Source organism: Corella eumyota, chromosome 1 (assembly GCF_963082875.1).
Source record: "Corella eumyota chromosome 1, kaCorEumy4.1, whole genome shotgun sequence".
Lineage (NCBI taxonomy): Eukaryota > Metazoa > Chordata > Ascidiacea > Phlebobranchia > Corellidae > Corella > Corella eumyota.
Window position 1 is genome coordinate 13,533,192 of NC_137490.1, and position 14,964 is coordinate 13,548,155.

Sequence of the window (14,964 nt, forward strand, 5' to 3'; positions counted from 1 at the left end):
TTATCATTTGTTGAAGTTGAAACGTTTGTTGTAGTTTTAGGTTGACTTTTCGTGCCAACAAATTTTGTAGTTTTATCATTTGGAAAAGTTGGAACTTTTGTTGTAGTTTGTAGTTGATTTGGCGTTTCAACAAATTTTTTAGTTCCATTATTTAGTAAATTTGACTCGTAAGTTGTAGTTTTAGGTAGTTTTGTTGTTTTAACAAATACTGTAGTTTTATCATTTGTTGAAGTTGAAACGTTTGTTGTAGTTTTGGGTTGACTTGTCGTTCCAACAAATTTTGTAGTTTTATCATTTGGAAAAGTTGAAACTTTTGTTGTAGTTTGTAGTTGATTTGGCGTTTTAACAAATTTTGTAGTTTTATTATTTAGTAAATTTGACTCGTAAGTTGTAGTTTTGGGTAGTTTTGTTGTTTTAACAAATACTGTAGTTTTATTATTTGTTGAAGTTAAAACGTTTGTTGTAGTTTTAGGTTGACTTGAGGTTTTAACAAATTTTGTAATTTTACTTTTTGTTAAAGTTAGATTGTTTGTTGTAGTTTTGGGTTGACTTGTCGTTCCAACAAATATTGTAGTTTTATCATTTGTTGAAGTTGAAACGTTTGTTTTAGTTTTGGGTTGACTTGTCGTTCCAACAAATTTTGTAGTTTTATCATTTGGAAAAGTTGGAACTTTTGTTGGAGTTTGTAGTTGATTTGGCGTTTCAACAAATTTTGTAGTTTTATTATTTAGTAAATTTGACTCGTAAGTTGTAGTTTTGGGTAGTTTTGTTGTTTTAACAAATACTGTAGTTTTTTCATTTGTTGAAGTTGAAACGTTTGTTGTAGTTTTGGGTTGACTTGAGGTTTTAACAAATTTTGTAGTTTTATTATTTGTTAACGTTGGAACGTTTGTTGTAGTTTTAGGTAGATTTGTCGTATCAACAAATTTTGTAGTTTTAACATTTATTAAAGTTGGATTGTTTGTTGTAGCTTGGGGTTGATTTGTCGTTCCAACAAATTTTGTAGTTTTATTATTAGTTAAAGTTGGAGCGTTTGTTGAAGTGTTGGGTTGACTTGTCGTTCTAACAAATTTTGTAGTTTTATTATTTGTTAAAGTTGGAACGTTTGTTGTAGTGTTGGTTTGACTTGTCGTTCCAACAAATTTTGTAGTTTTAACATTTATTAAAGTTGGATTGTTTGTTGTAGCTTGGGGTTGATTTGTCGTTCCAACAAATTTTGTAGTTTTATCATTTGTTAAAGTTAGAACGTTTGTTGTAGTTTTGGGATGACTTGAGGTTTTAACAAATTTTGTAGTTTTATTTCTCGTTGGTGTTAGAGCGTTTGTTGTAGCTTGGGGTTGATTTGTCGTTCCAACAAATTTTGTAGTTTCAACAAATTTTGTAGTTTTATCATTTGTTGAAGTTAAAACGTTTGTTATAGTTTTGGGTAGCTTTGTCGTTTTAACAAATTTTGTAGTCCCCTTTTTTGTTAAAGTTCGAAGGTTTATTGTAATTTCGAGTAGACTTGTCGTTTTAACAAATTTTGTAGTTTTATCATTTGGAAAAGTTGGAACTATTGTTGTAGTTTGTAGTTGATTTGGCGTTTCAACAAATTTTGTTGTTTTATTATTTAGTAAATTTGACTCGTAAGTTGTAGTTTTGGGTAGTTTTGTTGTTTTAACAAATACTGTAGTTTTATCATTTGTTGAAGTTGAAACGTTTGTTATGGTTTTGGGTAGCTTTGTCGTTTTAACAAATTTTGTAGTCCCCTTATTTGTTAAAGTTGGATTGTTTGTTGTATTTTCGATTAGACTTTTCGTTTTAACAAATTTTGTAGTTTTATCATTTGGAAAAGTTGGAACTTTTGTTGTAGTTTGTAGTTGATTTGGCGTTTCAACAAATTTTGTAGTTTTATTATTTAGTAAAGTTGACTTGTAAGTTGTAGTTTTGGGTAGTTTTTTCGTTTTAACAAATACTGTAGTTTTATCATTTGTTGAAGTTGAAACGTTTGTTATGGTTTTGGGTAGCTTTGTCGTTTTAACAAATTTTGTAGTCCCCTTATTTGTTAAAGTTGGATTGTTTGTTGTATTTTCGAGTAGACTTGTCGTTTTAACAAATTTTGTAGTTTTATCATTTGGAAAAGTTGTAACTTTTGTTGTAGTTTGTAGTTGATTTGGCGTTTCAACAAATTTTGTAGTTTTATTATTTAGTAAAGTTGACTTGTAAGTTGTAGTTTTGGGTAGTTTTTTTGTTTTAACAAATACTGTAGTTTTATCATTTGTTGAAGTTGAAACGTTTGTTGTAGTTTTGGGTTGACTTGAGGTTTTAACAAATTTTGTAGTTTTATTATTTGTTAAAGTTAGATTGTTTGTAGTAGTTTTGGGTATATTTGTCGTATCAACCAATTTTGTAGTTTTAACATTTATTAAACTTGGATTGTTTGTTGTAGCTTGGGGTTGACTTGTCGTTCCAACAAATTTTGTAGTTTTATCATTTGTTAAATTTGGATTGTTTATTGTAGCTTGGGGTTGATTTGTCGTTCCAACAAATTTTGTAGTTTTATCATTTGTTGAAGTTGGAGCGTTTGTTGTAGTGTTGGGTTGACTTGTCGTTTCAACAAATTTTGTAGTTTTATCATTAGTTGAAGTTGAAACGTTTGTTTTAGTTTTGGGTTGACTTGTCGTTCCAACAAATTTCGTAGTTTTATTATTTGTTAAAGTTATAACGTTTGTTGTAGTTTTGGGTTGACTTGTCGTTCCAACAAATTTTGTAGTTTTATTATTTGTTAAAGTTAGAACGTTTGTTGTAGTGTTTGATTGACTTGTCGTTTCAACAAATTTTGTAGTTTTATTTCTCGTTGAAGTTGGAGCGTTTGTTGTAGTGTTGGTTTGACTTGTCGTTCCAACAAATTTTGTAGTTTTATCATTTGTTGAAGTTGAAACGTTTGTTGTAGTTTTGGGTTGACTTGTCGTTCCAACAAATTTTGTAGTTTTATTATTTGGAAAAGTTGGAACTTTTGTTGTAGTTTGTAGTTGATTTGGCGTTTCAACAAATTTTGTAGTTCCATTATTTAGTAAATTTGACTCGTAAGTTGTAGTTTTAGGTAGTTTTGTTGTTTTAACAAATACTGTAGTTTTATCATTTGTTGAAGTTAAAACGTTTGTTAAAGTTTTGGGTTGACTTGTCGTTCCAACAAATGTTGTAGTTTTATCATTTGGAAAAGTTGGAACTTTTATTGTAGTTTGTAGTTGATTTGGCGTTTTAACAAATTTTGTAGTTTTATTATTTAGTAAATTTGACTCGTAAGTTGTAGTTTTGGGTAGTTTTGTTGTTTTAACAAATACTGTAGTTTTTTCATTTGTTGAAGTTGAAACGTTTGTTGTAGTTTTGGGTTGACTTGAGGTTTTAACAAATTTTGTAGTTTTATTATTTGTTAACGTTGAAACGTTTGTTGTAGTTTTGGGTAAATTTGTCGTTCCAACAAGATTTGTAGTTTTATCATTTGGTAAAGTTAGAACGTTTGTTGTAGTTTTGGGTTGACTTGAGGTTTTAACAAATTTTGTAGTTTTATTTCGCGTTGATGTTAGAGCGTTTGTTGTAGTTTGTAGTTGATTTGTCGTTCCAACAAATTTTGTAGTTTTATTATTTGTTGAAGTTGAAACGTTTGTTATAGTTTTGGGTAGCTTTGTCGTTTTAACAAATTTTGTAGTCCCCTTTTTTGTTAAAGTTCGAAGGTTTGTTGTAATTTCGAGTAGACTTGTCGTTTTAACAAATTTTGTAGTTTTATTATTTGGTAAAGTTGGAACTTTTGTTGTAGTTTGTAGTTGATTTGGCGTTTCAACAAAATTTGTAGTTTTATTATCTAGTAAATTTGACTCGTAAGTTGTAGTTTTGGGTAGCTTTGTCGTTTTAACAAATTTTATAGTTTTATTATTTGTTAAAGTTGGATTGTTTGTTGTAGTTTTGGGTTGACTTGTCGTTCCAACAAATTTTGCAGTTTTATCATTTGTTAAAGTTGAAACGTTTGTTGTAGTTTTGAGTTGACTTGTCGTTCCAACAAATTTTGTAGTTTTATTATTTGTTAAAGTTAGAACGTTTGTTGTAGTTTTGGGTAGTTTTGTCGTTGCAGCAAATTTTGTAGTCTTATTTCTTGTTGAAGTTGGAGCGGTTGTTGTGGTGTTGGATTGACTTGTCGTTCCAACAAATTTTGTAAGTTTATCATTTGTTAAAGTTGGATTGTTTGTTGTAGTTTTGGGGTGACTTATCGTTCCAACAAATTTTGTAGTTTTATCATTTGTTGAAGTTGAAACCTTTATTGTAGCTTGGGGTTGACTTGTCGTTCCAACAACTTTTGTAGTTTTATTATTTGTTAAAGTTGGGTTGTTTGTTGTAGTTTTGGGTTGACTTGTCGTTCCAACAATCTTTGTAGTTTTATTATTTGTTGAAATTGGAACCTTTATTGTAGCTTGGGGTTGGCTTGTCGTTCCAACAAATTTTGTAGTTTTATCATTTGTTGAAGTTGGAGCGTTTGTTGTAGTGTTGGGTTGACTTGAGGTTTTAACAAATTTTGTAGTTTTATTTCTCGTTGGTGTTGGAGCGTTTATTGTAGCTTGGGGTTGATTTGTCGTTCCAACAAATTTTGTAGTTTTATCATTTGTTAAAGTTGGATTGTTTGTTGTAGTTTTGGGTAGATTTGTTGTATCAACAAATTTTGTAGTTTTATCATTTGTTGAAGTTAAAACGTTTGTTGTAGTTTTGGGTTGACTTGTCGTTCCAACAAATTTTGTAGTTTTATTATTTTTTGAAGTTGGAATGTTTGTTGTAGTTTTGGGTTGACTTGTCCCACCAACAAATTTTGTAGTTTTATCATTTGTTGAAGTAGAAGCGTTTGTTGTAGTTTTGGGTTGACTTGTCGTTCCAACAAATTCTGTAGTTTTAATATTTTTTGAAGTTGGAATGTTTGTTGTAGTTTTGGGTTGACTTGTCGTTTCAACAAATTTTGTAGTTTTATCATTTGTTGAAATTGGAACTTTTGTTGTAGTTTTAAAGTGACTTGTGCTTTTAAAATATTTTGTAGTTTTAACATTTACTGTAGAATTGAGCAAACAACATTCATCCTTAATGATGTCAGTTGGTTCTGAAATGGCTGGATATAAACCTAAAACAGTTTGTTTTTTGGAATTTGTTTATGTTGATAATTATGTGAATTACAATGTGTTTAAATAGTTTTCTAAACAGGCCAGTGTTTACCTGTTGGTCTTTGACATATATAAAGAAATTTTTTGCAACACCCAACAGCAAAACCAACGTATGAGAATATTGAATATTGCAAGGCCCCGCAACCGTTGGCTTCTACTGCTCCACTCGGTTGTCCCATTGCTAGCGGGGGACATCCTTTTTCAACAATTTCTCCATTGTCCCATTGCATATTATTATATGAAAAACGATTTAAGCCGATGTGGTACAAAGGTTCATGATCTGTAAAATAGTTTTTGTTTGATAAAAATTTCTAACTTTAGCTAAGCGTTTTTTTATAGTATATTTTAAATATGCTTATAAGACATGCTCGTATTATATTTTACAAAAGCTTTAAAAACAAAATCATAAGTTATTATAAAAAAAAAGTTTAACCTTCACGAAGATTAAGATTGTTACTAACTATGCTATAAGCCATAGAATTAGAAAGTTGCGCAAGCTTAGCATTTAATATTTGACATCTTAAGTCAGCTTCTTTGTGAGTGGCGGTTAAAGAGGAAATAAAATATTCGTCTGTGAGACCTTCACGTAACCAATTATTTGTTAAAGTTGGAACGTTTGTTGTAGTTTTGAGTAGTTTTGTCGTATCAACAAATTTTGTAGTTTTATCATTTTTTAAAGTTGGATTGTTTGTTGTAGTTTTGGGTAGATTTGTTGTATCAACAAATTTTGTAGTTTTATCATTTGTTGAAGTTGAAACGTTTGTTGTAGTTTTGGGTTGACTTGTCGTTCCAACAAATTTTGTAGTTTTATTATTTTTTGAAGTTGGATTGTTTGTTGTAGTTTTGGGTTGACTTGTCCCACCAACAAATTTTGTAGTTTTATCATTTGTTGAAGTAGAAGCGTTTGTTGTAGTTTTGGGTTGACTTGTCGTTCCAACAAATTCTGTAGTTTTAATATTTTTTGAAGTTGGAATGTTTGTTGTAGTTTTGAGTAGTTTTGTCGTATCAACAAATTTTGTAGTTTTAATATTTTTTGAAGTTGGAATGTTTGTTGTAGTTTTGGGTTGACTTGTCGTTTCAACAAATTTTGTAGTTTTATCATTTGTTGAAATTGGAACTTTTGTTGTAGTTTTAAAGTGACTTGTGCTTTTAAAATATTTTGTAGTTTTAACATTTATTGTAGAATTGAGCAAATAACATTCATCCTTAATGATGTCAGTTGGTTCTGAAATGGCTGGATATAAACCTAAAACAGTTTGTTTTTTGGAATTTGTTTATGTTGATAATTATGTGAATTACAATGTGTTTAAATAGTTTTCTAAACAGGCCAGTGTTTACCTGTTGGTCTTTGACATATATAAAGAAATTTTTTGCAACACCCAACAGCAAAACCAACGTATGAGAATATTGAATATTGCAAGGCTCCGCAACCGTTGGCTTCTACTGCTCCACTCGGTTGTCCCATTGCTAGCGGGGGACATCCTTTTTCAACAATTTCTCCATTGTCCCATTGCATATTATTATATGAAAAACGATTTAAGCCGATGTGGTACGAAGGTTCATGATCTGTAAAATAGTTTTCGTTTGATAAAAATTTCTAACTTTAGCTAAGCGTTTTTTTATAGTATATTTTAAATATGCTTATAAGACATGCTCGTATTATATTTCACAAAAGTTTTAAAAACAAAATCGTAAGTTATTATAAAAAAAAAGTTTAACCTTCACGAAGATTGAGATTGTTACTAATTATGCTATAAGCCATAGAATTAGAAAGTTGCGCAAGCTTAGCATTTAATATTTGACATCTTAAGTCAGCTTCTTTGTGAGTGGCGGTTAAAGAGGAAATAAAATATTCGTCTGTGAGACCCTCACGTAACCAATTATTTGTTAAAGTTGGAACGTTTGTTGTAGTTTTGAGTAGTTTTGTCGTATCAACAAATTTTGTAGTTTTATCATTTGTTAAAGTTGGATGGTTTGTTGTAGTTTTGGTTAGATTTGTTGTATCAACAAATGTTGTAGTTTTATCAGTTGTTGAATTAGAAGCGTTTGTTGTAGTTTTGGGTTGACTTGTCGTTCCAACAAATTTTGTAGTTTTAATATTTTTTAAAGTTGGAATGTTTGTTGTAGTTTTAGGTTGACTTGTCTTTCCAACAAATTTTGTAGTTTTAATATTTTTTGAAGTTGGAATGTTTGTTGTAGTTTTGGGTTGACTTGTCGTTTCAACAAATTTTGTATTTTTATCATTTTTTGAAATTGGAACTTTTGTTGTAGTTTTAAAGTGACTTGTGCTTTTAACATATTTTGTAGTTTTAACATTTACTGTAGAATTGAGCAAATAACATTCATCCTTAATGATGTCAGTTGGTTCTAAAATGGCTGGATATGAACCTAAAACAGTTTGTTTTTTGGAATTTGTTTATGTTGATAATTATGTGAATTACAATGTGTTTAAATAGTTTTCTAAACAGGTCAGTGTTTACCTGTTGGTCTTTGACATATATAAAGAAATTTTTTGCAACACCCAACAGCAAAACCAACGTATGAGAATATTAAATATTGCAAGGCTTCGCAACTGTTGGCTTCTACAGCTCCAGTCGGCTGTCCCATTGCTAGCGGGGGACTTCCTTTTTCAACAATTTCTCCATTGTTCCATTGCATATTATTATATGAAAAACGATTTAAGCCGATGTAGTACGAAGGTTCATGATCTGTAAAATAGTTTTCGTTTGATAAAAATTTCTAACTTTAGCTAAGCGTTTTTTTATAGTATATTTTAAATATGCTTATAAGACATGCTCGTATTATATTTCACAAAAGCTTTAAAAACAAAGTCGTAAGTTATTATAAAAAAAAGTTTAACCTTCACGAAGATTAAGATTGTTAATAACTATGCTATAAACCATAGAATTAGAAAATTGCGCAAGCTTAGCATTTAATATTTGACATCTTAAGTCAGCTTCTTTGTGAGTGGCAGTTAAAGAGGAAATAAAATATTCGTCTGTGAGACCCTCACGTAACCATTCTAAAATGCATAAGTAAGTAAACATATTGCAAAATAAACTTAAGGGGAAAAATAAATGGTGAAGTTCATTAATTTTATTAATTTGAAATTGTGTTAACAAACACAAGGCCAAATATGATTAATTAGGTATTTCCCGATATATCGGTCTATGAAATTTTTGAAAACCTTAATGAGATAAACGTAGGCTAATGCATATTTAAATCAACCTTCTCTACTTTTATTAATGATAAATTAGTCTAGCCAATGGTTTACACATGGTCTAGAATCTAGATAAATATATTTATTATTTACCTGACAAAGTTGATTCGATAAGCATTAAAATAACTAAAAAAGATAATTTTACCATTGCATATAAAACTGTTTAAAATATTTTTTTATTTAATTTATTTAGATCACTGATGAAAACTATGAATTGTAAGATACAGTTCAATATAATATATTTAGCCTAGCTTCTGTATTGGTGCTTATAAAAAACATTTTGCTGACTTGTGGATAAACAATTTTGGAAACTATTCTTAGATTCAGATGAACAATTTATTAACTGTGTAAGTAAAGACGTAATTCCTGTTCTGGCGTTTTCGGTAAAACACAATGTTTATATGAAACATACAAAGTTAAAGACAATTAATTACATTGGGTTGTTTTAATTACAGGAAGTTTAACTAGCATTGAGCATGTATATATAGATTTTAGGCTTAAATATAAACTATTTTAAATATAAAACAAATGTATTACCGATTTTTCACAGTCAAATTTGACTCCTAATCTACATACAGTTTTTATAACAGATTTATGATCCACAAATAGTTTTCATTTAAAAGATGTTATTATTTCATTAAAGGTTTAAATTTAATCATTTTTTTTTTCTAGGATTACTTGTGCTTCATGGTCTTCGAAAAATTAAGGGTTGCAAGTTACAAAAAAAATTAGGACTATAAATTCTACTGATACATATACAAAATAACAAATATTAAAATTTTTTATAAAAAACAAACATTTTAAAATTTAAAAAGTTTATATATATTTTTGCATTAATTTTTTATGTTTTTTTAGAAAAATTTGAAGCTCATTGCTGTATGTACGATTTAAATATTTAACGAACGTAAATTTTCTTATCATTTTTCTGGTAAATTTCCTTATGTTAACACTTCAGTCAACTTCTTCATGTAGTATGTCAATTTTTTAACAAATTTTTTGATCAAGTTTTAACTATTATTATATGAGGTGCAATTGTATTAAATGTATAAAAATTTAATGGACAAAGTCTTTTTTGCTTTTAATTAAGATTGTCAGATTGTGAACCTTTAAAAACTAGTTTGTCTGTTTCTTTGACTTAAATTAAAATCTAAATAACAAATTATTTCTGGTATTTCATTAAATCAAATTAAGATAAGCTTAACATTTGGGTTTAATATTTATTCATATAAATATTGGTCCTCAATGCCATTTGTACCACTAGCAATGGATGGCCGGCCTTACCTGGACGCCTCTTTAAGCAACCACACGATGGAGAAGGTAAAAAAGGCAAAAGTTACAATCGAAACATTTTATTCAAACTTGGTGAACCAACAAATTGAGAGAGAAGATCGGATGCAAGCTCTCGAGCGGGCTTTTAGCAGCAACAATATTTCTGAGGAACAAGTATGTAAATGTTTTCTTTTTTTTATTAATCTTCGATTTTGAAAGGTCAGAAGGTCAACATCACAACTTAAACATAAATTAACTTTAGTTACCGCTACCCTTACCCTTGCTGGAGTTGCCTAGGGCAGTTTAAAATATTATAGGTTGTAAATGCCTGATAACTAAGCTGCTAATCAAGTGTTGGCTTAGCAGAAGTTCATACCGTTTAAAGAAACTTACTTTAACACAGCATGAGAGCAGTGGGGATCAAACCCAGTAAAATCAGATATTCGTACGCCTGCCAAATGTTTCTATTTTATTTATTATTGAAGTGATTTACTTTTTTGTAATTAAATACTCAGCATTGCATTAATGGCATTAAAAGACAAAATCATCTTAATAGAACGAATCAAGTTTTTGGGTATATATTAGTTTTTGGGATAAACTCTAACGTTTGTGAATTACTTTGTGGATATTTATTTGTTATCTTATTAGAGGGAGGAAGCACGAAAACAACATGCTATTAAAGAAACTGAATTCTTGCGGCTAAAAAGAACCCGATTGGGTCTTAGTGATTTTGAGATGTTAAAAATTATTGGAAGAGGTGCTTTTGGAGAGGTAAATAGAACAAGATTTTTTACCTTTAAAAACTATTAGGGTTTTGAAATATAGTATTGTTTAAAATCTTTTTTTTTAAATTTAGGTTCGTTTGGTGCAAAAAAAGGACACTGGACATGTTTATGCCATGAAAATGTTAAGAAAAAGGGATATGATGGAGAAAGAACAGGTTAAGATTAGTTTATTTGTAATTACTACCAAGATATTTATTATGTTTTTTGTATTTATTTAAATTTTGACTTATATTTATGTTAGTTCTGGTTTGCTATTTTTTTTGTTGCAATTACTAAACACTTAGCCGCACAATTATTAACTGTTTGAAATTTTAATTTTTTTTTGCAATTAACCTTAATTAACAATATTACAGGTGGCTCATGTAAGAGCTGAAAGGGATATATTAGTTGAAGCTGAAAATCCATGGGTCGTTAAAATGTTTTATTCGTTTCAAGATGTTTACAATCTTTATTTGATCATGGAGTTTCTGCCTGGAGGTAAAATATTGTTCGGCAAACACAGTGTTTGCAAGTCATAAACTATGCAGTTTAAAATTTGTTTGGTTTATAATAATATTGCGTCGACAGAAAACATTGTGTTTTAGATAGAGTGGGTTTTGAATTTGTTAATTGTGTTGTTACACAATCAGTTACTTGCAACTTTATTTATAGTATCAAAGTATTTTGAAAGCATCGCATTGTATAGCCTCATATATATATAACCTAATAATATCAGTTTTAATAAATTTTTAAAATATGGTAATTTCAAACCACAAACATAACTTCAAGCGAACAATACCAAAAAGAAAAACTTTCTAATTAATTTGTCATAAATATGTTTTGCTTTATTTGGTAAATCTGAATATTTTGTTATAACTACAACCCAGCATTTTATATGCTTGTTAAAATTACAGTCTTTAAATTTTGTATTTTTTATGTATAGGAGATATGATGACACTTTTAATGAACAAAGACACGCTTACTGACGAACAGACTCAATTTTACATGGCAGAATCTGTGTTAGCCATCAACTCAATTCACGAACTTGGTTTCATCCATCGAGATGTTAAACCTGATAATCTTTTGATAGATGCCAGAGGTCATCTAAAACTATCTGATTTTGGATTATGCACAGGTTTAAAGAAAGCACATAGAACAGATTATTACAGAGACCTCTCACAAGCTCAACCCATCGACTTCTGTAAGTACCAAAACTTTTATTCATGAGTAATAACAAGCTAATATAGTTAACGGTGTAATGTTTTTACTATTTTTAACCATAGGTTTATTATGTAAAAATTAAAATAAACTTTGAATATTTTAAGGTACTTATATAAAGTTAATATTCTTTTGGCATTAAGTTATTTTAAATTTAACTTTTTTAACCATCTATGTAGTCTCTTCTCTTGTAAACCACAGTCTAATAAAACCTTAAATTGTGTACTGATCTATAAAAGACAATGCTATGATACTTTTTATTTTTGTTTACATGTATTATTTAATATCATTATGTTTAGAACTGTTTTAATTAAATCCTACATTTTTTTAATCATTCTCCAATTTCGTTATAATTTATGAATTTTATTAAACCTAAATACAAACTTTAATGGTAATTACATGCACTAACATAGTCATTGGGGATGTGTGTTTATATTGTTTCCCTTTCAATATTAAAAATAAAGTGCAATGTTGAATACAAATTCAATTTATTTTAATAGTTAGGTAGTCTGGGAACAATTTACTACTTATCAAGGCATAAATTTGTGAAATATCTGGCAGTGAACCTATTAAAATTTGTATTTTTAAATTCCTATTGTACTTGAACTAAAAAAAATAAGAATAGTTTTACTTAAGTAATTTTTTTTACTGTTTGTGTATAACTAGTTGGTCTAATAATAAACATGTGTTGTTACAGCTCACCGCCCACTCACAGCAAATGATTCTCGAAGAAAGGCAGAAACCTGGAAAAGTAAAAGACGAAAGCTTGCGTATTCAACTGTCGGTACTCCTGATTATATTGCACCTGAAGTTTTTCAACATTCTGGATACACTTTAACTTGTGACTGGTGGTCGTTAGGTGTCATTATGTATGAATGTCTTATTGGTAAGTACATTGTATTTTTGGAATCTTAGGTTCTAGGTTTTTGGTGTTATTTTACTGTAATGCTCTATTTACCTAATGCTGTTATGTTATGAAGGCCAAAAGTTTTACCCAAATAATCTTTATGAGATTGGCAACAAAAGCTTAGGATTAGGCTTAAGTAAAAAAAAGTTGATCTGGTTGGATTGTAATGTTAATAAAATAAATCAACATACAAAACGAATTAGGATTTAAAAAAATTTTTAGTGTTTTTTGATTTCTAAGGTTATCCCCCATTTTGCTCTGACAACCCACAAGAGACGTATCGTAAGGTTATGAACTGGAAAACAACTTTAGTTTTTCCTGATGAAGTGCCAATATCAGATATTGCACGTACCCTGATTTTGGCACTTTGTACAGAGCCAGACACAAGGCTTGGAAATGCAGGAGTGGAATCACTTAAAAGTCATCCATTTTTTAAGTATGTTCAAGGGTACAATTTAAACTTGTTGCACTTATGCTATTGATGTGTTCTTATTAATTATTAGATTTATTAGCAGATGTCAAAATTCCCCTTTTTGGGTAAAAAATATTTCTTAAAATCATATATAATATAGCCTACAACACAATGATTATGTAAATTTAATTAACATTAAAATGGTTAAAAAAGCTTGTTTTAAGGATTAAAACTGAACTATAATGCTTTTATTTTTGTAATAAATTAATAGTAGTTTAACCATTGCACCTTAAACATCTTGTTTTAAAGCCATGTGGACTGGGAACACATAAGAGATAGACCAGCCCCGATAACTATGTCTGTTCTGAGTTTAACTGATACATCAAACTTTGACGAATTTCCGGAATCAGACCTTAAATTAGGTAGGTTTTCATATATTTGTTTACATGACTTAATTCACTTATAACTACAACTACTTATTAGATTAATTTAACAATTAAGTTTAATATCTTTGTAATTTAAGTCAAATTATTATCAAATTGGTGTTTAATTGTTAATCAAGAGTGGTGTGCTTATTAATCAGCACAAATCAATTTTTATTTAATGTAATAATTTATTGAATTAATATTTCTTAAAAAAGTGTTTGAGTTCAAATTGGTTTTACCGCTTTGCTAATTTTTTTAAACTTTTTTAGACCAAGTTGATGAAGCAAAAGACTGGGTTTTTATTAACTATACTTACAAGCGATTTGAAGGCTTGACGCAAAGAGGAAGTGTTTTATTGCAATAACAAACTTAAAGAAAGTTGTGCACATGTGAGGTTAGACTTTATAAAGTGGGTGGACGTATTTTGATTGTAGTAACGTAACATAACAGACCTGGCCAGTGTCTCGATTAGTTTTAGGAAGGCACTAGTATCACTTAGTTTTTATCCTTTATGTATTACTAATACTGTACATTGTTGAAAGTAGTTACTTTTCTAGTTCTCTATTAAAATTTGTTTTCTTCTTGCTTAAGTTTAAATTTCGCACTTAATTGTTGTTTTTAAAATTGTTACTTTTGCATTGTTATTTTTTTTTTATTAAACTAGTTTTAGGTGGCGCATGCTCAATTGATCAAACAACAAAAAATTTAACTCATGTTTTGAAAAAATTTAAGTCAATTCAGTTAAAAATCACATAAACTTATTCTGGATTTTTCCACTGTATTTTAAATGTGATGCTTTTGCAGTGTAATTTGTTGTGCTCTGATTTCTGTGTTTTTAATAACAAAAAAATTAAATGGTATATATATTTTTATATTGAAAAAGTGATAAGGCCTGTAGGTTTTTTAATAAATTTTTGGTTCAACTTATAATATTTAAAGGCATTTTGTGTTATATTTTTATGTCTTCATTGTTTACTTTAGCAATCATTACAATTGATTTGGCATTGAGTAATTAAAAAATTCGACTTTGCACAACTTATTTTTGAATATTTTAGTGGTACTTCCATTTTTGTTTCCGTTTAAAGTGCGTTGTATATTAAATTACTTTATGCTATTTAATAAACAGTGTAATCAGCTTGTCGTTCGCATTTTGTAGCATATCTTGAAAAATAATAAATTTAACTCACCTTTGTAAGCTATTTGACTAGGGTGTGTCTATGACATAAAATATATATGTTATATATGAATGGGGCGTGTTTATAAAAGAGACTAGGTATTTTGTTTTGATTTGTTCAGCCTGCTACAGATACCTTAAAAATATTAACAAATAATATGTATTTTTACTCAACTTTTTTTTAAAATTTAGCTAATGACTCTTACGACCCCATTTTTTGTTGTTAAAATTTAATAAAATCCGACTTCGAAACAAGATGGTTTTAAAAACCGCAATTTTTGTGTTATCGATATTATTTTTAGGGCAGCACTTGTATTGTGAAAACTTATTTGTAACTCCGCGAAAAATCTATTTTGAGACCTAAGTAACATTTAGGTTTCCCTGTCTATTTGATAGTG

The 14,964-nt window shown here is 29.0% G+C and overlaps 1 protein-coding gene across 1 annotated transcript; it reads left to right on the forward strand.

The window, feature by feature from the left end:
• The first annotated feature begins 9,367 nt into the window (after positions 1–9,367).
• On the forward strand, positions 9,368–14,529 carry LOC145764155 (serine/threonine-protein kinase 38-like). The gene is made up of 9 exons (XM_082575750.1): positions 9,368–9,840; positions 10,315–10,437; positions 10,523–10,606; positions 10,805–10,928; positions 11,374–11,631; positions 12,346–12,534; positions 12,796–12,991; positions 13,277–13,389; positions 13,662–14,529. The coding sequence occupies exons 1-9, from the start codon at positions 9,640–9,642 to the stop codon at positions 13,754–13,756; spliced, it is 1,383 nt and encodes a 460-aa protein (XP_082431876.1). The 5' UTR covers positions 9,368–9,639; the 3' UTR covers positions 13,757–14,529.
• Positions 14,530–14,964: the final 435 nt, after the last annotated feature.

Excerpts from the sequence above, each read along its gene's own strand:
- LOC145764155 (XM_082575750.1), top strand. The coding sequence starts at position 9,640 with ATGCCATTTGTACCACTAGCAATGGATGGCCGGCCTTACCTGGACGCC. Across the intron at positions 12,535-12,795 it reads TATGTATGAATGTCTTATTG|GTTATCCCCCATTTTGCTCT; the intron begins GTAAGTACATTG and ends TTGATTTCTAAG. Across the intron at positions 13,390-13,661 it reads GGAATCAGACCTTAAATTAG|ACCAAGTTGATGAAGCAAAA; the intron begins GTAGGTTTTCAT and ends AAACTTTTTTAG.